At 39.6% G+C, this 25,114-nt stretch overlaps 1 protein-coding gene across 3 annotated transcripts in view; it reads left to right on the top strand.

The window, feature by feature from the left end:
• The window catches only part of LOC142377238 (sodium- and chloride-dependent GABA transporter 2-like), a 30,871-nt gene that overhangs the window by 1,410 nt on the left and 4,347 nt on the right, over positions 1-25,114 (top strand). Inside the window, exons 1-10 of one of the 3 annotated variants that reach the window (XM_075461151.1) lie at positions 9,345-9,619; positions 15,284-15,418; positions 15,517-15,657; positions 15,916-16,006; positions 21,438-21,570; positions 23,092-23,226; positions 23,318-23,421; positions 24,222-24,346; positions 24,639-24,751; positions 24,851-24,988. In XM_075461151.1, coding sequence (XP_075317266.1) covers positions 15,385-15,418; positions 15,517-15,657; positions 15,916-16,006; positions 21,438-21,570; positions 23,092-23,226; positions 23,318-23,421; positions 24,222-24,346; positions 24,639-24,751; positions 24,851-24,988 — 1,014 coding nt within the window. In that variant the 5' untranslated portion in view covers positions 9,345-9,619; positions 15,284-15,384. Of the gene's footprint in view, positions 1-9,344; positions 9,760-15,283; positions 15,419-15,516; positions 15,658-15,915; positions 16,007-21,437; positions 21,571-23,091; positions 23,227-23,317; positions 23,422-24,221; positions 24,347-24,638; positions 24,752-24,850; positions 24,989-25,114 lie in introns of those variants that run through there. The other 2 variants (XM_075461152.1, XM_075461150.1) reach the window with 2 other exon arrangements.

Raw genomic sequence — 25,114 nt, 5'->3', positions numbered from 1 at the left:
AGAATCTCAGCAGCTCCTGCAGCCCTCCTTTCTCTCATCCGTGCTTTCACTGTGAATGTGCTACAGATCTGAAACGTGGGAATATTGAAGTCCAAAGGCGTCCCTCGCTCATTCTGCGAGAATTTTTTCCGTAGCTCTTACGGTTTCCGAATGGGAAGCATCTGTTCGTAGAGGTTTTTTGGCTCTGAGAAGCCTGTCTCATATAATTAGTGTAGCGGCAGCTTAACTGTCAGTTAAATGAGGGAGATTAATTACCATAGAAACAAGGCTATTAGTGGCCCAGCCAGTCCTTTGAAGTTTCAACAGCACAATCAAACCCTAACCCTAAAAGGGACAGTTCGCCTCTTTAAAGTGACAGTTCGCCTATTTAAAGGGACAGTTCGCCGCTTTAAAAGGGACAGTTGGCCGCTTTAAAAGGGACAGTTCGCCTCTTTAAAGGGAAAGTTCGCCTATTTAAAGGGACAGTTCACCGCTTTAAAGGGACAGTTCGCCTCTTTACAGGGAAAGTTCGCCTATTTAAAGGGACAGTTCACCGCTTTAAAGGGACAGTTCGCCTCTTTAAAGGGACAGTTCACCGCTTTAAAGGGACAGTTCGCCTCTTTAAAGGGACAGTTCGCCTCTTTAAAGGGACAGTTCGCCTATTTAAAGGGACAGTTCACCGCTTTAAAGGGACAGTTCGCCTCTTTAAAGGGACAGTTCACCGCTTTAAAGGGACAGTTCACCGCTTTAAAGGGACAGTTCGCCTCTTTAAAGGGACAGTTCGCCTCTTTAAAGGGACAGTTCGCCGCTTTAAAAGGGACAGTTCGCCTCTTTAAAGGGAAAGTTCGCCTATTTAAAGGGACAGTTCACCGCTTTAAAGGGAAAGTTCGCCTATTTAAAGGGACAGTTCACCGCTTTAAAGGGACAGTTCGCCTCTTTAAAGGGACAGTTCGCCGCTTTAAATTTTTAAATTTAAACGGCTTTGATGCCGTTTAGGCTTGAATGCTTCTTCTTTAGGCCTTGCAAACCATTCCTGAGCAGCCGTGATTGGTTGAGCGATATGCACACTCTGGCAGGCCCCTTCTAAATTTCTTCAGAAATTTTCTAGTTTATATTTGTCGTGGAGTATTGTGCAGAGGGAACGAGGCATCGGAGACAGGATTCTTTGGAATGTGAGTCCGAGACGTTTCCTTTTATTACCCGCGATAACACCTTTTGGGACAAAGGTAGAGGAATACTCCTAAATAATAAATCTCCTCGTCAAACAATAATTAACATAAAAAACAAAACATATCACAGAGTAAAAATAATCATTGCTGCCCAACCAGACAAAATACAGCATCTCTGGATAAATAAACCCCTAATGCAAAACATACATTTCCGGCCGGCTCACACAGAACACACTAGCATGCTAGCCACACGCTCACAGCCACATCCTACCGAGACTTCAAACAGTAAAAAAAACACAACGTTAATAACAACAGCGACCTTTAGTCTGACACATGACTGACCAACACTCATGAACAAATCAACAAAAAAAGAACCGTTACAACATAATATTTTAGTATAATGCAGGACGCCTGACCATGCTTACCTTTTGGGACAAAGGTTGAGGAATACTGAGAAAACATGGCGTCCCACACAGGGCAAACCTCAAAAAACTACCTGTGAACAATGTCACAGTGCCACAGTGGCGTAAACAGGTAACTGCCTTACATATATATATATATATGTATGCATGCATGTATATATATATGTATGTATGTATGCATGTATATATATATATATGTATGCATGCATGTTTATATATAACTATCTCATTCACATACATTGAAATACACAACATATGCATGTATATGTAATATATGATAGGGTTTAACACTAAATAAACTTGACAAATGAACATTGACAATGGATATGTTTAAGATGCCCTTTTTATAAACTTACTTGGATAAAACTACACTTATAATACAAAACCAGCTTCACTATACACACTGAGAAATCAAGGTGCAGGAATGGTCCTAAAAAGGTACATGATGCTTTATCGCTCCAGCTTTTTTCTATTAGCATACAAGCCCTGCACTTTGAAATTTGTTAAAATTTTGCACCTTCTTGTCTGAACCTTTTGAAAGAAAAATTCTTTACCCATCGTAAGAAAAATGCATCTGCATGTCCTGGTACAGAAACGCATCCACTCGAAAAGCCAGCCCACTTACAGTTATTTTAAAATATCCAGTTAACCTATCTCCCATGTACCCTAACAAAACAGGAGTTTAGCCTATTAGGCCGTAAGGTGAACCCCGTTTTCGTTTAGGCTCGCTCCGTGCTCTCCGAACTACATGCCCGTTAGCTGATAAAAATGACCAACTTATTTTGCACATATAAAAAAAGTTTCGCGTCACAGAATCCTGTACTTTTTTTAAACCGAGACGTTTTCTGAAGATATTTTCCGCAGGGCTGAATGACGATTTTGACGTCACAAGACACCACGTGACCGCGCTGGACCAATCACGTTGCCGATTTACGACAACAAACTGGAAAAATGACAACCTGTCTGATGCTGTCAAAACTAACCTACAGAAAGGAATCTCGCAAAATATCATTTTAAAGTGAACATAAAATAATAATTATCAACGATAATGCTCATTCATGTATTTCTGAATTGAGCCAATTTAGCCATTTACCATTCAGGTATTCATTTACTGATTTATTCACTAATAACTATACAACACATAACAAAATCAAAACAAGTAGGGCATACACATCAACCGGCATAAACTTATATACATAACAATAATAAAAGGAATGATACAAATGGAATAGAATAAAGGTAAAAAAAAAAAAAAAAAAAAACGCACGCACACACATACACTATTCCTCACTGTCAGTGTCAGAGCAGCTGTCATCTTCTTTATCCTCTGTTTCCTTTGTGGTGTTTGAACAGCTGGAACACCTGCACAAGTCTACTTTATTAATACTTTATTAATCCCAATTTGGGAAATTGTTTTGTTGCAGCAGCATACAGTATATGAAAACAATTAAAGTAGTGAAAAACAAGCAAATAGAAGAGAATAAAATAAATATGAAATAAAATAAAATAATATAAAATAAATAAAAATAGTGAATAAACATTTGCTATGTACAAATCTACAGTATTATTTGTTTTTTGTCATTGTTTTTTAGGAGAGACTTCAAGCCTATTGAGGTTGAAGTTCTCTTCCAGCCAGAGGGGAGGTGTTGTATATGGTGATGGCTGCTGGTAGGAAGGATTTCCTGAAACGGTCCTTGTGACAGTGGAGCTGGATGAGCCTGTTGGAAAAGGAGCTCCGCTGTCCAACCAGCAGCTGGTGGAGAGGATGGGTGGGGTTATCCATGATGGATAACAGTTTGTTCAGTGTCCTCCTCTCCACCACCGATTCAAATGAGTCCAATCTTTTGCTTTACACATGACCTTATTATTTTAGCCTGATAATTTGCCCTTTTGCAGTGCTGGTGGAGGGCATCACTTGTTGGGGGGATAGATAATTCTGGCAAGGCTGATGATGCCATACAAAAAGCTTTGTACCTAGCCTCATTGATGTTTTCTGCGGTTGGCTGATCGTACAAATGGCATACATATTTGCAAAGTAATGCAAATGTAGAGTGGTCCAAGTTAAATTCAGTCCCCAGATTTCTGAAAGCCTTCAGGTAGACATCTTTCTCGCATGCCACAGCAAATGTCTTCTTTTTGCCTTGTGGTGTCACACCCAGTGAATGTATGGATCCCAATCAAGGCTGAACACACACTGGCTCCGAGAGCTGATGACACCTTGGTAATGTCCATTATGCGTGTTCTGTTGCCCGTCCCTATGAAAAAGTACAAGCTGCATGGCAAATCTTTCTGCAGACTCACAGCAATGACTGCTACATCAGTGTCAGGGCTCTTAATAATGACAGTCTTATGTTCCTGTGCAGCATGTTGTGCATGCAAAAACACCCTTGTGTCACATTCTTCGTGGTTACACTGCAGTCACGGTGACATTGGTGTTGATGTGCTATGTACAAGCTGAGGTTTCTTCCCACTGCTGTAAGATCAGCATGTGGCCACGCGTCATATAAGAACTCAGCAAGTGCTTCTTTATTTGTTCCTTCTGATTCCTTCCATTCCACCTTGTGCAGGTGACATTCTGTGTTTCCTCATGCTTAACAGAAGATATGTGCATGTAACAAATCTTTCGGTCGAAATTTCGTCTTCTTCGGTACTGCTGGATGATCGCGCTGCTGCTGCGGTGCTGTTTTTGTTTACCTGCTCAGCTGACATACCAGCTATCCGATTCGTCCATTCTGATGACGTCTCAACCGTGGCACCTCTCGCGAGCCAAATTGTTATTACGCCTGCCGAATATGTACATACGCCTTGCCAGGCACTAGTTATTCCTTTAAACGTTGCGAACTAAAAAAGTACTGTGTTCTGAGCGGCGAAACTTTTTATTAAACCTCAACATAACTCAAATCTTTTTATGAGCTGAAGTGTGTTTGGTTCGGAGAGCGCGGAACAAGCCTGGTGTTCTGAAGGAGTTTTCGAGGTTCACCTTACGGCCTATATCTATTTATCAATACTTTAAGGGTCCTGCAGGTGCAAATGTTTACCCTTTGTTGTCAGTGATGGATTTGTACGTTTGAAATAAAAACAAGTTTAAAAGTTTAACAGTATTTATCCTAATGACAATTTCTGTACCTTGCAGGGTACTTTCCTGAGAACTGTAAGCTGAGTTTATGTGATCAGACCTTTCAAAGTTATAGTGTTAGGGGCCCTTTGATATGATATGATATGATATGATATGATATGTAGATTGAATCTCAGCTGGATCCTTTCTCTGTAGAGTTTGCATAAGCATGCCGTGCATCTACGGATTATCTACAGGTCAAATTTATTGGTGATTGTAAATTGACCCTAAGAGTCAGTGTGTGGTTACATGATAGGCATCTGTGTTAACCCTGCAGTGGGCTGGCCACCCATCTGTGTTTCGCTGGTTGGCACCTGAGATCGGCTACAGCCCCTCCACGACCCCGAATTGTATTAAGCGGGTATATAAAATGGATGGATGGATAAATAGATCAAATACAGTATGATAAATGATTATTTAACAAAGTACTCCTCATCCAATCTATTTACAAGTTATGAAATGTTTCTCCTTAACAGACAAATGGTTGAAAACATCAGGGATGTGTGCAATAGGAACAGCAATATGATAAACCCTCATTAAGAAACCTTTCAATCACTGTGGAATTAAATCTCCCTCAAATAGTTGTTTTGTGCATGAATTTACAAAATAAACATTCACAAAGTGTACCTTTTCCACCACACAATAAAAGCTAAGTTACAACAAACGCGTAAATACATTGCAACATTTAAATGTGCTCTCCTGTTACACCTGGTTTAAAAGAAACAAGCAAACAAGTGGAAGTCCTAAAATAGTGGAATGCACCTCTAGCGGAGGTTGTAACCCTGAACAAGTAACTACATGTTTGATATTTCTGTCAAAGTAAAGGTAAGTTTCTTTAACACGTTGACATCTGACTGTGTTTACAGTGCTGTTATGGTTACCTAAACGCTAACTGTAACTCTTTCTTTTTGCTCATCGTAGTGCTGCAGGTGCAACTGAAATTATTTTTTCTCTTGGCTTTAGACATGAAAATTTGTTGGATACAGTCTGTATGGAATACCACTGCCATGTTTTTAATGCTAACACTTGAAACTGAGGGTGGTAATATGGTTAGTTGAATAGTAAGTATCTAAGTAAATTCAATATGCTTTGATGTTTGCACTTCAAACTTTCACGCTGGGCTCTAGGAACTTGTAAGAGGCATTTTTTTCACATTTACTAATGTTATGCTATACACAATATGCAAAACGAGCACAAAACAGATTAATTGTAGGATCCTTTGATGTAACTTTAGTCTTCTGCACCAGTCTGTGGGAGCTCATGGTGCTGCTCTGCAACCATCTGCATGCAGCCCTGAATTTTGCCACTGAGTGGAGGCTCGCCAAGTACACGTGCATTTTGATCATCGTCCAATTCTAAATCCCACCATATAAGGAAAATGAGGCACAGAATGCAAACGGCATGGGTATTGAAACAGAGCCTGTTCAAGGAATACCACTACTATCACTTCTCATTCGAACGTGAAATTGTCGGCTGAATAATGCACTCGTAATAGAAATGGAAGTGCGTATGATTTGACAAAGTTCCAATGGTTTGGTAATGTTTGTCATGTGTCGCTGCAAAACAGAGAATTAAGGCTGAAGTTAAACAGGTTTACGTTTGAATGTTAACGACTTTTCATTTTTGCTGACAATGGTTGTAAGCCAAAATTTAGATATGATAATGTTTAAAACTGTTAACATAACGTTAAAAAGCCATGTCACCTCAGAACGATGAGCTTAAAAATACTTCCTTCATACTCATGGATAGGCTGTACAGTTTGCAAAAGCTAATGGTACTGATGTAATTAATACCTGTCAGAATAAAAGAATGTGCTAGAAGAAAAAAAAAAAAAAAAAAAAAACCCTGTCTTGGGAGACTGATTTTAATTACTCTTGGCTCACGATTGGATTGGTTCCATGAGAAACAGTTGGTGAGACACCAGTCCTGCCAGGACCAGACAGAAGAGGACCACAAATGCATCACGTCAAACAGTTTATTAGGTTTTCAGGGGAGAGGGAGTTGGGGCCGACTCGGGTATCGAACCCAGGTCGCTGGCTTGGCAGGCTGGTGTGCTAACCACTGTGCTACAGTCCAGGTGCCAGTGTGTGTCCCCCAGTGCTTGAGCGGCGTCTCGTGTAGGTGGTAGGTCCGGGCTGGGAACACACACACACACACACACACACACACACACACACACACACACACACACACACACACACACACACACACACACACACACACACACACACACACACACACACACACACACACACAAAAAGCGGCAGTAACATTCAAGGGTAATCCAGAAATCGTGGTAGGTAGGCGGAAGGCAGGTCAACATTACCGGGGCAGGAGATCAGAGAGGATTTCAGGCAGAAGGCAGGTCAGGTTATCAAGGACTGGAGATCAGGCAGGGTTTCAGAGCAGGTCCGGGTTAGTCAACAGGAGTCAGCGTTCTTTTGCCAGGGAACAGGAATCAGGAGCGTGTTCGCAGACGGTCTGACAGAGTGGAACTGAAAACCAGAGCTTGATATACAGAGGTTAACGGCAGAGTGAATGCAGGTGTAGCAATTAAGCAGAGCAGAGTGAGAGTTAATTGAAAGCACAAGTGCTTGTTACCAGGAGCCAGGGGAGAGACCATGACAAGTCCTCATCTGTGAACAGTGTATTGAGTCATCTTAGCTGTGAAACTCATAAAATTTGCCAGATTTCTGGATAGAGTTTGGAAAGTTTTTGCTCTGGTTTTATGGTGTGGTTTCAAAAAAAGATAAATGTAACCTCTCATTAATAATAACCCATGACATACAGTGTAAGTACTTATAGAACAAAAACTAAGCTAAAATGTAGAAGCAGTGTGAAAAAAAAACAAGTACAACCTTTATGCTTCCATCAAAAATAAGAAGATAAGCAGCAGTCAACAGCTACGAAACAAAAGCACCTGATTATTATATCATCAGCATGTGTGAACACCTCTATAAAAGACATTTTGCTGGTCTGGAGCAACTTGGAGAAGTAACTGTTGCTGCACACCAACCTGGGAAGGCTTATAAGGCCATTTCCAAATAATTTAGTCCACCAATTGAGTCCATCATTCCACAGTGAAAGATTTAAAGCAGTTACCAGGCTTTCCAGGGGTGGACTTCCCAGCAAGTTTATCCCATAGTCAGACAGCATGTTAAATGTTTACATTCATTAGAGTACAAATGGTAAAAGACTGGACTAGTGTGGCTCGTTTGGAAGGGTTACTAAAAGGAATCCTGTTCTCTCTGAAAGGAACATGACAGCACAGCTTAGGTTAGTAAAGTTACATCTGAACAACCACAAGACTTCTGGAACAATGCACTCAGCATATCAGCACAAAACACCTCATAGCAACTGTTTAGGACAGTGGTGGAGGGCTGATGATTTGAGCTTGTTTGGCAGCAACGGGACCTGGAGCTGAATGCTCGTAGTGTAAAATGTGAAGCCATCTTTCCGACTGTGGCTGAAGCTTGGCTGAAACTGAGTCCCACAACAGTACAACAATCCGAAGCACAGCAGCAAATCTGCAACACAACGTCTGAATAAGAAAAGAATCCAATGAGCAGTGGCCGCTGAATCGTAAAAGAAACAGTGGACCGAAATTTCTCCACAATTAGAGAGACTTATAAGCTTGTATGTTATAACATCATGAGTTATTTCTGCTAGAGTTTGTCTCTACAAACTATTGAATCATGGGGTGAATTCACACATTCTCTGCATTTCTTTGTCTGAGTTGCTATTAAATGAAAAATGACATGGTGTCATATGTCACGGGCTGCACAGTGGGAAACCACCACCTCACAGCATGAATGTTCCTTGTTCAAATCTCCACTTGGGCGTATCTCTGCAGAGCATGCATATTCTCTGGCTTCCTACCAAATTCCAAAAACATGCGTGTTAATTGGGGATTGGCTGTTTGGAAAGTAATTGAATTAACAAAAGAGTCTTGTTTTTCATACGGGGGTCGGTGTGTCTCATTTTGACACCTGGTAAAGACCAGATTATTTTCATTGTATCTGATATGTAAAGCCTTAGAATTTAAAGCCTTGTTTTTAATTCCACTGTAGCAGGTTTTCTTCGGGTTAACATAAACAATACTAATCTAGCATAGTGTAGCAAAACTGGCTTTAGTAATACTGTTTATACCAAACTCTGTTTTGTAACTTGCATATCCTCAGACATTATTAACCACCTTTAAATGTGTTGTTTTATGGTTTCAGAATGGTGAAGAAAGCTGGTGGAATTATTTGGAGCAAAAATGATCAAAGCTCTGCAGTTCAGTTTTTAGCTTTTTTTCTCTCTCTCTTGAGAGAATTGTTGAATAGTCTCTAAGAATATAGCATATAGCTGATAGAAGTAGACAGAAACAAAGAGAGGACCTTTAAGCCAAGGGCTAAGATTACAGAGTCTGGCTCTGTCCCCGACTCCTTTTCTTTTCTTTTTTTTTCTTTTTACAGACAACACAATTGAACATGCGGGTCAGGCTGGGGTATCACTAAAAGAATTAAAAGACTTGATATCTGATAATCGAAATCACAAACCTCATCCGAATCTCAAAGGAAGTGCAGATTGTCAACTGAAAAGATTTTGAAGTACTCCAGAGACAATTGCAAAAAGATGTAGGAAAGTTGCTGATCAACATTGTTTACTGGGGATAATGACCTTTTAATTTATTCAGGCGTGTTAAGGCACGATAACATTTAAAAGCTGTAAAGCCTCGGTTTCTAGGACCATGATTGCAACACAGTACCCTGGCTTGTAGTTGTTCCATGTTTTCCTGCCAGTCACAAGTATCTTATGACACAAACTGAATGTAGCACGCCCCTGCATTCGTTTTGCAAGCGCTGTTGGATGTCCACGTGTCAGGATTGCTGTTCCGGCCACATGGAGAGAGGAAAATTACCCAATATACATCTTTACCACATGAGGAGGTGAAGTATCGCTATGCTGATCTGATCTTTGCTGTGAAAGTGCAGATGTTTTAACAGGAGATATCAATCCTTACAGCAGCATGTGAAATGGATCGACCACTGCAGGCTTTTTTCTCAAGATGTGCTCAAACTGTTTAAAAGTAAGGATAAACATATTGATATAGTTTTGATGCTTATCTTTTGCATTAAAGTTGAAAGACAAACACAATGAAGCATTTTGCAGCTTCTACTTTCATAGCAAGCAAAATGCTGCAAAAATATCACAAAAAAACTACGAGCACTATGTCATAGTGGGCTTACTAAGCTATTATTCAACACATATTTTATCTGGGTGGTGGTTGAGTTTGGTTTATAATTTTCCTTCATTTTATTTCTTTCCCAGATACAACACTGTGTAAAACCTGACCTACGGGTTCACAATTAATCCTTGATTCTAATTATCATGGAAGATGTACCTCACAGAAAACATATTTATTTTGTGACTGACAATAATAAAATAAATCATTATTTGATGCACATAATGGAGCCCAAATGTTTTCCAACATTTGATTTTACAGCAGATGCCAACTCAAACAAACTCAAGTGTTCTAAAAATCTGTTCAGATAGGCTGAGAAAAGAGATTGCGATAGACTGCAAGGTACACTTATGAGTTAGTGTGATCAAGCGAGTGCATGACACATTTGTGAGACGCGTGAGAGTATTCTCTGACTGGTTTTCTCTTCAGGCTAAAACAAAAAGGAAAATTGATCCTGTAATTGATCACACAAACTGCATAGGGAAACACAAAAGACTGAAAAGTAAAAATACATAGACTGACACAAGAATGAACAAATAAGTGAGTAAACGAGTAATTGGTAGGCCAGGGTCTTAGAAATGATACAACAGTACTGAATGTAGCCATAAAACTAGAATGAGAAATGGATGGACAAATGATTTCAAATGATTTCACCATAAAAACTTAAAAATTAAAAAGAATGCCCATACCTCCATGAAACAATAAAATTTCCCCTTCTTTCTTGCCTTTCTTTTTCTAGTAGATTGACCAGTGCAAGGAGAGTATTTCCCACAAAGACTTTAAATTAATTTAATTAAATTCAGTGTTATTTATATTGTGTCAAAGCACAACAAATGTAATCTCAAGGCACTTAAAAGATACAATCCAACGTTCAAGCCAATTATATTCCAATTCTTTGTAATATAAGTCATAATTCAATCAAATCCCAAAAATCTGAATTCCAAATTAGTCCAATTCATACAGAGCCAATTAAGAAATAGTTGCCTTGCAAAGGAAATCAATAGATTGCATCAAAACTTCTCTTCGATTCCAATCCCCCATTTTAGCGTGCACGAGGTGACTGTTCAAAGAAAAAAAAAAAGAAACCTCTGGCAGAACCAGACTCGGGGAGGGCGGCCATCCGCCTCGACCGGCTGGGGGTTGGGAGGACAGGAAAGAGGGGACAACAAACATTATAACACCAGACCAGGGATACCTGCTGAGACAGAGAGAAACACAAGTTAATGAGAGCAGGAAGGAAAGTTTTAAGCCATATCTTAAAGTTAGAGAGGGTGTTTGCTTTCCTGAAGTATAAAGGCAGCTGGTTCCACAGACAGGGGCTTGCCTCCCATTGTAAAATCTTTTTTTAGAAACTCTGGTAACGAGAAGTAAACCTGAAGTCTGAGAGCTAAGTGCTCTGTTGGGAAAATATTATACTGTGAGATCTTTAAGATATGATGGAGCTTGGTCATTTAGAGCTTCATATGCGAGGAGAACATTTTTTAATTTTATTCTGGATTTAACAGGAAGCCAATGATGAGAAGCTAAAACTGAAAAAATATGATCTCTCCTGTTAGTTCTCATCAGACCTCTGGCTGCACCATTTTGGGTCAGCTGGAGGCTTTTCAGAGATTTTTTGGGATATTGGGATTTTTTGGGGATTTTTTATATAGAATTACAGCAGTTCAATGTTGAAGTACCAAATGCATGGGACAGTTTTTCTTTATTACTCTGAGACAGGATGTTCCTAATTTTGGCAATATTACAAAGCTTAAAGAAGGTAGATAAAAAAACCCTGTGTTATTTGTGAGTCAGAGAGAGAAGTCTTAGATGGCTTATGGGCTTATTGTTGATCTTATTAGGTCTTTTTGGGGTATAACCAAGGCAGACATCACATAAAAGCAGCTCTTTTTAAGCATAATTAAAACCTGCATAGATAGAGAATGAGTTGATGCAGAAAGGCAATTTGAGGGCTTTGGATGTGAGGTTGAGAAAGTAGTAGGCTAGCTAAACAAATTATATCACCACTTTCAACAGTTTGTGCTAAACTGGTAAATTGGTTCATTTTAAATATGAGGCTATATCAGTATGAATTTTTCATTGTTACAATGTCTTGCATTTTCAGTTTCTTTCAAACTTGGGTGCCCTGTGGACTTTGTGCAAGTGTCATTAAGAACACATCTACCCAATGATTTTTCAAACAGTTAATTAGAGCTGCGAATAGAGACTGTCAAGTTTTGGCACATTTTACTGTCTAAAACTGTTACTGGTGTGTTGGCGTTACCTAAATAAATGTCTATTTTACATTAAACCCTGTATTTTGTCATTGTTTTAAATTAGAAATACTGTAGTCATTTTTTTTCCGGGAATATCTGTGCTATTGTTCTCTGTGTCTACAAAGTCAGCTCAGAGAAAATTTTCCTCAAAGGCATAGATAAGTCATGGAAATTAATTGGCAGTAATGTGTTCCACGAATGAACTTCAAAACAGCTTTGATATGCCCTTTACTAAGGAGAAGCCATTTAAAAATCATTAATATGAATGATTTTGGCAGGTCCAGAAATTGATCGTGCAAGCAGGCTGGACGGTGGTGTTGCGGTTAGCACTATCCATGTGTGGGTTCTCTCCAGATACTTTGGCTTCTTCCCATATCCAAAAACATGCATGGCTGGTCGCTATATAGGGTTATTTATTTAACAGTAAACAGGAAACAGAAATGAATTCCCAGAAATGGGAACAGATGGTCTGGACTTACAGCAAAGGACGGGGATTAGAGAGATGTGGGGGCCTAATTCTGGTCCTAGTTTGATCTGTATCATGGTTTCTGGCTAAAACGAGTAAAGGTTCGTTATGATGGGTCCAGTATGGGTTATTTTAATTCGACAGCTTTCTAATACCAACCACATACGTTACACAATGAGCAGGAGTAGGTTCGACCTTACTTTGATTTGTCACGTCACACAGAGGCTGTCTCCAGTGTCTCTCCGTTACTTTACAGACCATCTGAAAGGCAAGTCCCGAGAGTGTTCTCCCTGGGACTCCTCTCTGTTGGCAAGGCTTCTTTTCCGGCCTTGGCAGGAGCCTCGCGGTGCGTGGCAGCAGCAAAGGTTCCTCTCCCTTACCGAAGATGCTGGGTCTGAGGTCGTACGGTGTCGATCCAAAATTCCAAAATCAAACGACAGGCGCGTTTGAAATAAACTTTATAAAAGAAAAACTTAATTAACTAAAATTGCGTAATCTACTATGAGCTTACTTTGTAGAAGAATAAAAAAAAAAATAGAAGACTGGGGCCAAAATTATAAGAGAAGATTTCAAATTTTCTAAGACAAAAACAAATTTGTAAGAGGAATTAAAACTTAAAGAGAGGCTAAGAGGGCCTTTCTCAGGGAAGTCAAGAGCGAATTAAGACAGTTAAAAGTCAAAAGCGTCAAAAGTCAAGAGAGTTTGAACAGAGGCGCGTCTGACTTTTACTCTCGAGGCGGAGTGACGCTCTGGACTCTTAGCCAGTGATGTGTTTGAAATCCCATCTTTATGGTTTTGGGCGTAGCCGAATGGCTTTGTCCTAAGTTAACTCTTATCAAAGTAAAATTAATCTCTCTTATCCCCGTATCCCATTGCACATGCAAAGAGTACACAGTACAATGATTATAACACAGGCATGATATAACGGAAATATGGGCAGCATCCATACATAATAACATGACTTCTGGTTATGGTGAGTTTATAAAATCGGTACCAGTTCCAGATAGAAGTCGGTGATTACAAACACATTTGATTTAAACTGAATGTTATCCCGTAGTTCGGGCCTCCGGGTTATTGCAAAACACATACTGTTCATTTGTTTCAATTATGGAGTCCGGGTTACCGGAGTATTTAAATACTGTGATTCTAATTCAGAGGTTCGTTACCACTGACCTCTAGGTGGCACTGTGACTCCACTGCACGACAGCCGATGTCATGGCAGAATAATTACTTTTCTGGTGTACAGCTTACAGCGTTGTGAAAAGTCTTAAAATGAAGCTTTGTCCGTGACTAGGTTTAATAACTTGTAGGCAGGTATGAAACACGTTTATCATTGTTCCATTAATCCATCTGAAGTTGGACTCTGAGAGTTTTGCTATTTTCCAAGAGTGTGGAAATGGTTTGACCCAGTCTGGGTTTTGTCAGCCTTGTAGGTGTCAAATCTAATTTACACGTCTTAGATAGTGAGGGAATGTCCTTTTCTTGGTACGAATTCTCCTCCCTCGCTCTGGTACCAAGAGGTGAGTCTTTGTATATTCAAACTCAAGAGAGTTTATTCAAGAGAGATAGTTCCACGATGGTGGAATGACCTACTGAGCGCTACCAGAACAGGGGAATCCCTGTCAGTCTTCAAGAAACTTTTGAATATCAGAACATCCTACACACTGAACTTGTGAAGCATACTAAGCAAACTATACTAACCCTAAAAAACAATCAAGGTCAAGGTCAATGTCAAGGTCACGTTTATTTATATAGCACCTTATGACCAAAGTGCTTTGCATAAATAAATAACAATAAAATCCAACAGATATATTTAACAAAGAAATCCAGCAAAAGATAAAAACAATCAACACAAAAAGACAACATTCGTTTCACCCAGGTACAAAAGCCTGGGAGAAAAAAATCAACCAAATGAAATAAAACGACATGGGCTCACACCAACATAATTCCTCTAAATCGTGCGTTATGACCCACTAGAAGTGTATGGTGGTATATTTCTCTGTAGAAAGCCCTGCTATGTGGTTATTTCCACACATTTCAGGCTTCATTAAAATAGTCTCACATATATCTAAAGATACATCACAATCCCACAGGGTTTTGTGAAGGTATGGACGTTTCTATGTGTGTCTCAAAGCGTAACTGCTTTTAAAGTTTTATTTCTCTGATCTACTGTTTTTTTCCATGACTGGCTGCAGCTTTCCTCTCTGCTCCTGAATACCCTCTGCAGTGTAAGCAAGGAGTGGTCAAGTTTGCAAATTTAAAGGAACTGAGATACTGTATATCTATCACCCAACTATACTGACAGTTTTGAATGAGACAGATGTGGGATGTGCCTGGATCTCATTATTTTCTGCCTGTACATACAAACTATGCCTTGTATTAACTATTTTTATGTCTAAGCAGATGACACACAAATCAATCACCTGAAGATCTAAGCCTCCATAAATAGTATTCAGTAAGCCTGGGATTGTATGGCTTAGAATTCTAATTAACTGGAAACATCACATTGTATCTTTAGTTATCATTCAAATGTTCAAAGTATAGCCATGAGAAATGGGTAGTCCCTAGATGACAAAAAAGAAGATGGACGTGATTAGTGTACTTTATGTATGTTAATGTATTCACAATGCTTAACTGTCACTCTCAGGTGCATTCTTGATTCCTTACATCCTTTTCCTCGTGACCTGTGGAGTTCCCCTGTTTGTACTGGAATCAGCACTGGGCCAGTACACCAGTCAGGGGGGAGTCATGTCCTGGAGGAAGATCTGCCCCTTGTTTGAAGGTAATTTACCTGCCGGGATTGTGGCAAAGTGAAAAGTGTTGCAAGTTATGGTCGACATTTTGAAAGGGTGGTATGTTAACGGTTGATGTTATTTTCAGGAATGGGGTACGCTAGCCAAATGATAATATTCTTCGGAAGTATCAGCTACCCTGTGATTTTAGCCTGGGCGTTCCTCTACTTTTTCTCTTCCTTCTCTGGAGAGTTGCCCTGGACCACCTGTAATAACACATGGAATACAGGTAAAGTAATTATCATACAACCTCTATGCGGTGCACATATGCTAATAACAATAAATGACTTTCTTGGGATATAAATAATAGTTAAATAGCTATACAACTTTACCTTAACATAATGCTAAGGGAATGGTTTGCCTAATTTCACTGTATCCAGGATAATGTTTTGTTAAAGCATTTAGAATTCACTTGAACTAAATATAATATAATGTAGCACAGACCTAATGATAACATTGTATGTTAAAAAAAAATCTTATTTTGCAGATCGTTGTGTGGAAATAAACAACCATAATGCCACTGCTAACTGGACCTTTCCTGTGAATGGATCATCATCGTCTGTCATGGAGTTTTGGCGGTAAGTTTTTTTTTCATTAAAATGGCAACGAATTTAAATGGAAATTGTTCACAGATCAATTTTTTTTACAACATAGATAACTAATTTAAGATTAAGATTCGATTTATTGGTCATGCATACACACGAAATTTGTCCTCCGCTTTTAACCCATCCAGGTTGGCACCTGTTGACACACACATGCACAGGGTCACACACTCAGAGACAGATGCCAACCTGGAGCGGTGTGCAGCCATTCAGCGCCCGGGGAGCATGGGGGTACGGTGCCTTGCTCAAGGGCACAACAGCCGCGACAAGGAGGTGGACTGACATCCCTCTAGCTGTCAGTTCCACCAATCTTTTTTGAGTGGCAAGAGTCGGAATCGAACCGCCAACCTTCCGGTTATTGGACGACCGACTCTAACCACTGAGCCACGGCATTTTTCTATGCACACCTAATCCAATTCAAGTTTGCAGGGGGGTGGCTGGAGCCTATCCTAGCTGATACAAGAGGCAGGGTACACCCTGGACAGGTTGTCAGTCCATCGAATCTCTTAAGCCCTATTCGGACGGGACTAGTTTAATGGGGGGACCTGGAGTAAAGTAATAATAACCGAGAAATCTAGTCCCGTCCGAACGCGCCATGTCAGTAAAGATAGCGGAGTATGTCGGTAAACATTGCCGAGAATTCTACCTCCTGTGAAACGGTCCGGAGTATCTACCATAGGTAATACTAATCCCGTGCGAATGCGACCTTCGGTAATAAGTACGGAATATGTCGTCACATCCTTTTAAAGAGAGAAACAATTAGGTGTGTCTGTTTGCAAACATGGAGGTTCTGGATGAAGCGCTACTTGCAAGCACGCATGGTCGGCGCCATGTCTGTTTATAGATGGGGTTTACAGAAGTGAAATGAAGACGTGCATAGCATCCAGGATGTGACGATTGTGCGTAACCAACAACTCCTCCCATGTTAGATGAATAGTACAGGGATTTCTTGTCCCGTCCGAAATGGTCATTTCTTCTCCCTGGCGTCGTCTGGTTAACCAACATTACCATACGTCCCCCCATTGAACTAGTCCCGTCCGAATAGGGTTTAAGTCCTGGTTAAAACTTTAGATGAACTCTGTTGAGTTCTGGATGAGCTGCAGATGTTTGGGATGAGTTGCAGATGTTTAACTCATTGGCTGCCAGCCATTTTCAGTTTAGAGACACCCATACTGCCAAGTGTTTTTCAGTATTTTGACTGATTTTCCAAGACCCACAGAAAAGTGTGTCTTATGACTATGTACACACCGAAATTACCAAAATAAAGAGTAGACTCTCTTCTTTGATCAGGAAAAAAAAGTTTGTTTCTACCATTTTCAGTCTTTTAGTAATAGACAGTAGAACATAGGTTGGTTTCACCAAAAACAGCTGTTTGACCCAAAAAATGGAGAAAACGAGCTCTTTTTTTTTTGTGCATAGTGGCACTGCTGCCACCTAGCGGGTAATTTTGCCAGTATATTCTCTGTTTAGTGTTTACAAGCCTAAGATTTAGTGACGAACTCCGCTAGATTGTCCCCCAGCCCGCTCCGTTAAAAAACGCAATTGACGTCTATAGACGTCTTTGGCAGTGAACGTTTTTTTTTAAATTGACGTCTATAGACTTCAATGGCACCGAAAGAGTTAATGCTCTTTTTGGGAAGTCCAGTAAAAGACCATTACAGTAATCGAGTCTACTGGAGATGAATGCATGGATGAGTTTCTCCTGGTCTTTTTGGGAGAGGAAACCTTTAATTCTGTTGATGTTTCTGAGATGGTAAAAAGCTGCCTTGGTGACAGCTTTGATGTGGCTGCTGAAAGTCAGATCTGAGTCTATCAACACTCCGAGGTTACGAACTTGGTCAGTGATTGTAAGGGCCAGAGTCTCAAGATATTTACCAACGCTGACTAGGGCTGGGTAAAAAAATCGATTAAATCGATTTTGGATCGATTTCATTTAAAATTTGCATAATCGATTTGTAGGGCATGAGATAGATTTTTTTTTTTTTTTTTTTTTTTTTTTCATGAATGATTTTTTTCATGAAGTTACTGGTTCCAATCCACACGGCTACGGTAAGAACCATGTGTTCCCCAGTCCAAGCAGTCATCAACCCACTAATTCTGGGCACCTGTAATTATACCTGGAACTAAGTTAGCTACCATAAAAGAAGTGCTCCCCCAAGTGGCTAAATCTAAAACTACACTAAAACCTACCTATAGGTGAGACTAAAATGGCTCCTACAAATGTATTTAATTAAGTAGGCTGTCACGTTGAATATAGTGTAAAATCTTGCTAATACTTCTTTCCACTGGGTGGCTTCAGGTGTTACTAATATAATGTAACAATCTGTTAACACTGTCAAGCCACAGCCCTTTGAAATATTGATGTCAAAATGCAACATTTTGAGGTTAAATCCTGGCGCCAAGAGAAGCAGATGGAACCGATTCGGATCGAATCGAATCGAATCGAATCGAATCGTGATTAATCGATTTAAAGCCCTAAGAATCGAAATCGAATCGATCCAGGAACTTGGCGGTGATACCCAGCCCTAACGCTGACCCTCTTCTCTTTGCTACCGAATGATCTCAGTTTTGTCTTCATTTAACTGTAGAAAATTCTCTGTCATCCAGGTGTTTATTTCCTCCAGACACTGACACAGTACGTCTGCTGGGCTGCAGTCGTCTGGTGACAGAGACACATAAAGTTGTGTATCGTCTGCATAACTGATCATTGACGTTAAAGTTCTGCAATATCTGACCCAAAGGAAGCATATACAAGTTAAACAGAAGAGGTCCAAGAATTGACCCCTGGGGGACTCCACAAGTCATGGCCACTCGCTTCTAAGTAGGACCTGAACCAGATATGGTGTGCTAAAGAAAGTCCAATCCAGTTTTCCAGCCTGTGCAACAGGATTCTGTGATCTACAGTATCAAACTCAGCGCTGAGGTCCAACCGAACCAGTACTGAAACATAACCAGAATCAGTATTCAACCCAATGTCGTTTAACACTTTGACCCGAGCTGTTTCAGTGATGTGATGACATCAGAAGTGTCACATTTGATGAGTTGGTGTGTGTGGCGTGGAGAATGTAAGACACAGGTGCAGAACAAAAGGCAAAAACTAAACTGGAACTTGAAACTTAACAAAACTAAGACATGACAGAAACCTAAAGCATGACCAGACTGTAAAACATGGAAAAACTAAAAACAAAACAGTACCTAAAAACATAACCAAAACTAAATGACATGACAAGAAGCCTGATTGAAAGTTATCAAGACTTCCACTTTAATTCAGAAAGTCGTTGAGCTGGTTGAATACAACTTTCTCCATAATCTTGAAAATGGTCATAAATGATATTGCTAATATGGGATGTCATACGACTTCATGTCAAAAAAGGCGAACTATCCCATTAACTATTTGAAGGAGATCACTTTCTACTGAGGTAAAAACAGTTTTTAAAAAGTCAGATGATATTATGTCCAGAATGCAAGTTGTTGATTTCAGATGGCAAACTGTTTCCTCAAGAATTTTAGATGCCAAATTTTTAAATCAACAATATTAAATCGTGACATAACATCAGAGTTATTTCTAGGTTATAGACACAGATTAGTTTTCTTGTTTGTCTATGTGCCGTTACTGTTTTGTCTAATTGTTTGGATCGTATTGGTGTTTCTCCATGGTGTTTTCTGTTTACTCAAGGTGAAGGTGAATCTTATCGGTGCAACAGCTTCCATTGCATTAAACATTTCACGCTGAAATGATCCAGAAGTCCGTCAACTGACTCTGCGCCCATTGTTGGTAACATAGACTATGGCCTCGCTAAACTGAGCACTTGTTTTCTACTTAACTGAGAAGCTGGTTGTTTGAACATTCTGAGTGATCAATAAATCAAATAAAATACAAAAAATCATCATCAAATCATCACAAAAGTCATTTATTTGATTAAAAAAAATGATGGGTAGGTTATTTTACATGTTGCGACAAACCAAACATGTCCAGTATAGAAGAAAATTCTTTGGCATTACCATCCGTCGTATTATCTATGTGAATGTTATCAGTTAATGTTAAATCAGTCAAAACAACAGAAAATAATTCAGAAAATTCATCAATAAAAGCCAGGGCACAGGGGGATGAGATGTTCAAGATGGGGAGTGCGTTTCTTGGTAGATTGTAGTCGCTGGAGTCCTGCCTGGGATAGAGATATCCTTTGGAGACCTTGGGTGATGTGGAGTAAAGGGGCTGGTGAGGGGGGGGAGGTTGGGGGTTGTTTGCCTCGCTGCTGTGTCCTTCACTCTTATCTGTTTGGGTTTTGCACGGTGTGCTGCATAGTGACAGTCTCTCCAACAGAAGAGAAAAGTCTTTCTTCAGGATCTCAGAGCCAGTCTTCCTTCTCAGAATATCAAAAGACCCCATGTGGACAACGATCCTCATGCCATCTGAATGTGTAGACAGAATAGAAAGATATCTATCAGTTCCCTGACTGATGTACCAGAAAAAGTAATATTTTCGGTCTTTGCCATTCTGACATGCTGTGTTATAGAGTCCCCAATCAGAATGGTATCTATTCCATTTTGTGTGGAGGTGTCGATTGCAAACTCTGTGTGATTCATTGGTATTGCTGTTCATTTTGTTGCATATGTTACGGCAGCTCCCACATTTACCAGCTTTAACTTGTAATCTAGTGGGCCACTTAACACCAGGTATTTTGCCACTTTAATTTAGCTTGACCATTCGCCTGACGGCTTGGTCACTTTACATACTCAGTCAGAGCTATTTCACCACATATAAACTTTATGAGATTTAAGTCTTTGAGGGACAGCCATAGGACTTGGACACCTTGTTCTCTAGCTGCTTCTCAAAGTCAAGGTAGGATCCTTAAGGGCTGCTGTTTCTAGCAAGCAACATCATCAAGTCTGGCTGAAGACCTGAAAGTGAAGACCTCAGCCAGATTGAAATGCTGTGGTGGGACTTTAAGAGAGCTGCACATTATCCAATGTATGCAAACCTCAAAGAAAAGCAACAATGTTGTAAAGTCGTTCAAAATTCCTCCCCAATAATTTCAGAGACTGGTAGCTTAATACAGAAAAGTTACCAAATGTTATGTCTGCTGAGGTTGTATTTACCTAATTGAAAGATTTGGTAAATACCCAATGAACTCATTTTAAGTTCTCATTTGTGAAATATTATCATTGATTGAAGGTGTTTTTCTGTTTTCTGTAAGCAGTGGCTACATTCAGGTTTGGCACTGCCATGGAGTTGTTTATTTTTAGTCTTTGCAGAACATGCTTGTTGGCCATTTTTCAAGTGTTCTTTCCACACTCAAAGCATTGATAATAAAATGTGTCTATAACTTGTAAGAGCTTGCAAGTTACTTCTAAGTAATTACTGTAAATGATTGCCTGCATATACTAACAGCACAACATCTTACAGGCGCCGTGTTTTAAATATTTCCATCGGAATTGAGCACTTGGGAAACATACGGTGGGAACTTTCTCTGTGCCTTCTTCTGTCCTGGGTGATCTGCTACTTTTGTGTCTGGAAAGGAGTGAGATCCACAGGAAAGGTAAGACTGAAATTTTGAATTTTTTTTGTTTTGTGACAGAACTTTAACCTCTCCCATTTATCCAATCCATGTGTATTTGTATTTCCACTCCTGTTTTTAAATCACCTTATGCCAACATTTGTGATTTCTGTTGATGTCGTCTCCGTACCTGCATCTTTACCAGCCCTATACATAACCCTTTATGTATGTACAATCTAGACTTTTCCCCTTACAGTTGTTCCTTAAATAATTAAATAAACAAGCACTCAAGGAGTGGGTGAAGGTACTCGGATGATGAATTTAGTCTTCATGGCAAAACCAAAAATTGTACTCTCTGTGATCATTTATGGCACATTCGCTGTGCTTAATATTGTAACTCTTTTGACAGAGCCTCTTATCCTTAATACATATGAAGTATGATGATTAAGGGGCCATAAATAATCTAAAGTGATTTCCAAGATGGTCTGAAACTGTATTTTAGCAATGAAACATGAAGTCCAAAGCACCCAGTCATCCACCACCAGCCCCACTCCTTCAACTGCCACTGCCAAGAAAATATTTGTGTCACGTGTACAAGTTCCTGGGACTTGCCACGTATATCCACATGAAACCTCAAACTCCTAACAGCATAACTTTTGGTAAATTAGGTTTATGAATTCAAGCATGTGACAGTAGTACAACAGAGACATGACAGGTAAAATTCTAATTTTGGACTTCATGTCAGCTCTTTACATAATGGGCTGCACGTGGACTAAATTGCGACATTAGATTTTTTTTTCAGTAAAACATTCACTCTAACATTCAGTAAAAATTCTGTCATGCACCTGTGGTTACCTCAGACCTGTAGACTCATGCAAGAAAATCCTTGGAAGAAAGGTAGTTGATGAAAGTCTTTCAGCTCCTTGTGAAAAATGGCCACCAGCCATCAGTCTCATGTGTCTGTGGTTCAGTGCATGAGCAGAGCTGGCGTGAGGTCTGTAATGGTGAGAAAGTAAAGTGGAAATTGTGTCTGGCAAACGTCCCTGTGAGACAGTTGGGTGCAATGCATCCTGACTGTGCCACAGAGTTACCTGCTGTGCATGACACAATTCCTTCGCCGTTGTTTTTTTTTTTCTTAATGAATGAAGATTGAATTACTTTAGCATATCGTCTATCTAGTCTAGTAAAACTAAAGCTTCATTGGCACTTTTAATGTAACCCAAGTATAATGCTTCAGTTTCTCAGGCGGGAATATGTTTTATAATTCTCGCTGAAGAGTTGTGTAACAATTCCACAACGGTTAAACAATCATGGCATTTTCCAAAACCATTCAGACATGATATAACAACTGCCAATTTGTTAGATAATGTCTTGTTTGGTGAGTTTTCATACAGTGTGTTGCTAAACACACTATTAAAAAGGTGTGTTGCTGACATTAGAGCATAGCTTTATCACCACGTGTCCCTAGAATATTTTTCAACCTAATGAGAATTGTTAGTTATTGTGACATACTCTTTTACTTGTAATGATTTTGTTTTTCTATTCTCTCTTTTTTAAATACAGGCTACCTACTTCACAGCCACATTCCCCTTTGTATTATTAGTAGTGCTGTTTTTCAGGGGAATGACCCTTCCTGGGGCCCTCCATGGTATCAAATACTACCTGTACCCCAATCCTTCACGGCTTGCTGACCCACAGGTGTTAGTCAGCCTTTATTCTCATTTGTGCTGGATTTATTTGCAGCAGTAGTTGAAGCTATTTCGATGAATAACTTGCGGTTGGTTTATAGGTCTGGATGGATGCTGGAACACAAATATTTTATTCCTATGCTTTATGCTTGGGATATCTGACTACATTTGGGAGCTACAACAAGTACGACAACAACTGTTACAGGTGAACACTTGACACACATGACACATGACACATTCATCCATTGTCCCACCTGCTGATGTTCTGCAGATTTTACTTGAGGGCTGGATAGAAAATCTCCACAGAAAGTTGGGGGCGAATGTTGTAGACATTTGTGTTCTCACATGCCATCGCTCCAGAACATCTCTAAAACATTTCAGGATTCCCGTCCCGTCCCGTGTGTGTGTGTGTGTGTGTGTAAAAGGGTATAAAGATGCTGTGCATCAGATATCTTCAAAGCTTGACTTTGCCGAGGGATCCTTCCTGCTAAACTTGTTTAACAATGCACTCATACATGGCTTTCTATATTCTCAAAAAAATAATTTATAATGAATCAATCATTTCAAATTGATATGGGTGTTCTTTTATTCAAAAAGAACACATTTGCCAATTTTATGTCATTTCAGTAAATCACCTCATTTATAGGAACTGCTCCGAAGAGGATCAAGTGTTTTATTTGTATTGAGAAAGTCAATATTTCTATATGAAGTGCTCACTTTTGCACAAAATTGTAAAACTCAAACACAGTCTATATTCTGATGTCTTTCTTTGGCTTCTGAATGGTGTGAGAAAATAAAGCCTCAATAGAATAAAAAACTAATTATTTTGATAGCAGAATTTGTAATCCTTGTATCCAAAATCCCTTCAGTTCATTTCTTTAGGTGCTGCAAGTTGATAGCAAGTCTTTATTGACTTATTTACTGTAATATGGTTATGACTCTGTGATCAGTCCATTACACATTTGAGTTAAAAGAAAATAATGACAGAGTTCTTCTAATTTGCAGAGACTCCTTCTACCTTTGCTTGCTGAACAGTGGGACCAGCTTTATGTCTGGATTTGCCATTTTCTCAATTCTGGGCTACATGTCACAAAAGCAGGGTGTCGACATCTCTGGTGTTGCTGAGTCAGGTACGCATGCTTGATGCCAAAGCATAATCTGTCATGTCTTCTCCTCAGAATTTGAGTAAACTTTTTTGATTACACAATGGAAAATGGAAAAACAGCTCGACAATTTCTAATGATTTACTGGAATAACTTTTGGTCTTATCAGTTGCTTATTATTCTGCCTTAAAAAATCTAATAAACTACACCTATGTTTGATAATATATTAGCTGTAATGCTGCTGTGTTTGTCGCAGAGAAGCTGTTATAAAGACAAAGTAGTGACCAGAAATGATTGTCTTGTTGGTTTTACTCTGCAGGCCCTGGCCTTGTCTTCATCGTTTACCCACAAGCTGTGACCATGCTGCCTTGGCCTCAGGTCTGGTCCGCGTGCTTCTTCTTAATGATCATCCTGTTAGGAATCGATGGCCAGGTTTGCTGAATCGGCTTTTATGTTTCTTTGAAAATGCAATGCAGGCTTTGATATTGTTTTCTTATTTGTACACCCACCTGTCATTGTATCTTCCTCCAGTTTGCGGGCCTAGAAAGCATCATGACCTCTATGACAGACGTCTACGCTTCCCAGATCCAAAGGGGATACCGCAGGGAGCTTTTTCTGATGCTGATCTGCACTGTTAGCTATATGTTGGGACTGTTTTTGGTGTCAGAGGTGAGTTATCAGACATTTATAGGCTACATAAGCAAATTAAAATGTTATGGCTTAATGTGGTCTCATTAGGTAATAACCAGGCTATGATTAATACCCAAAACATAGTATGTGAAATTTTTGTTTATT

Source organism: Odontesthes bonariensis, chromosome 3 (assembly GCF_027942865.1).
Source record: "Odontesthes bonariensis isolate fOdoBon6 chromosome 3, fOdoBon6.hap1, whole genome shotgun sequence".
NCBI classification, from domain to species: domain Eukaryota; kingdom Metazoa; phylum Chordata; class Actinopteri; order Atheriniformes; family Atherinopsidae; genus Odontesthes; species Odontesthes bonariensis.
Note: the sequence above shows the minus strand (reverse complement) of the source record. Positions and strands in the feature narration are given on the sequence as shown.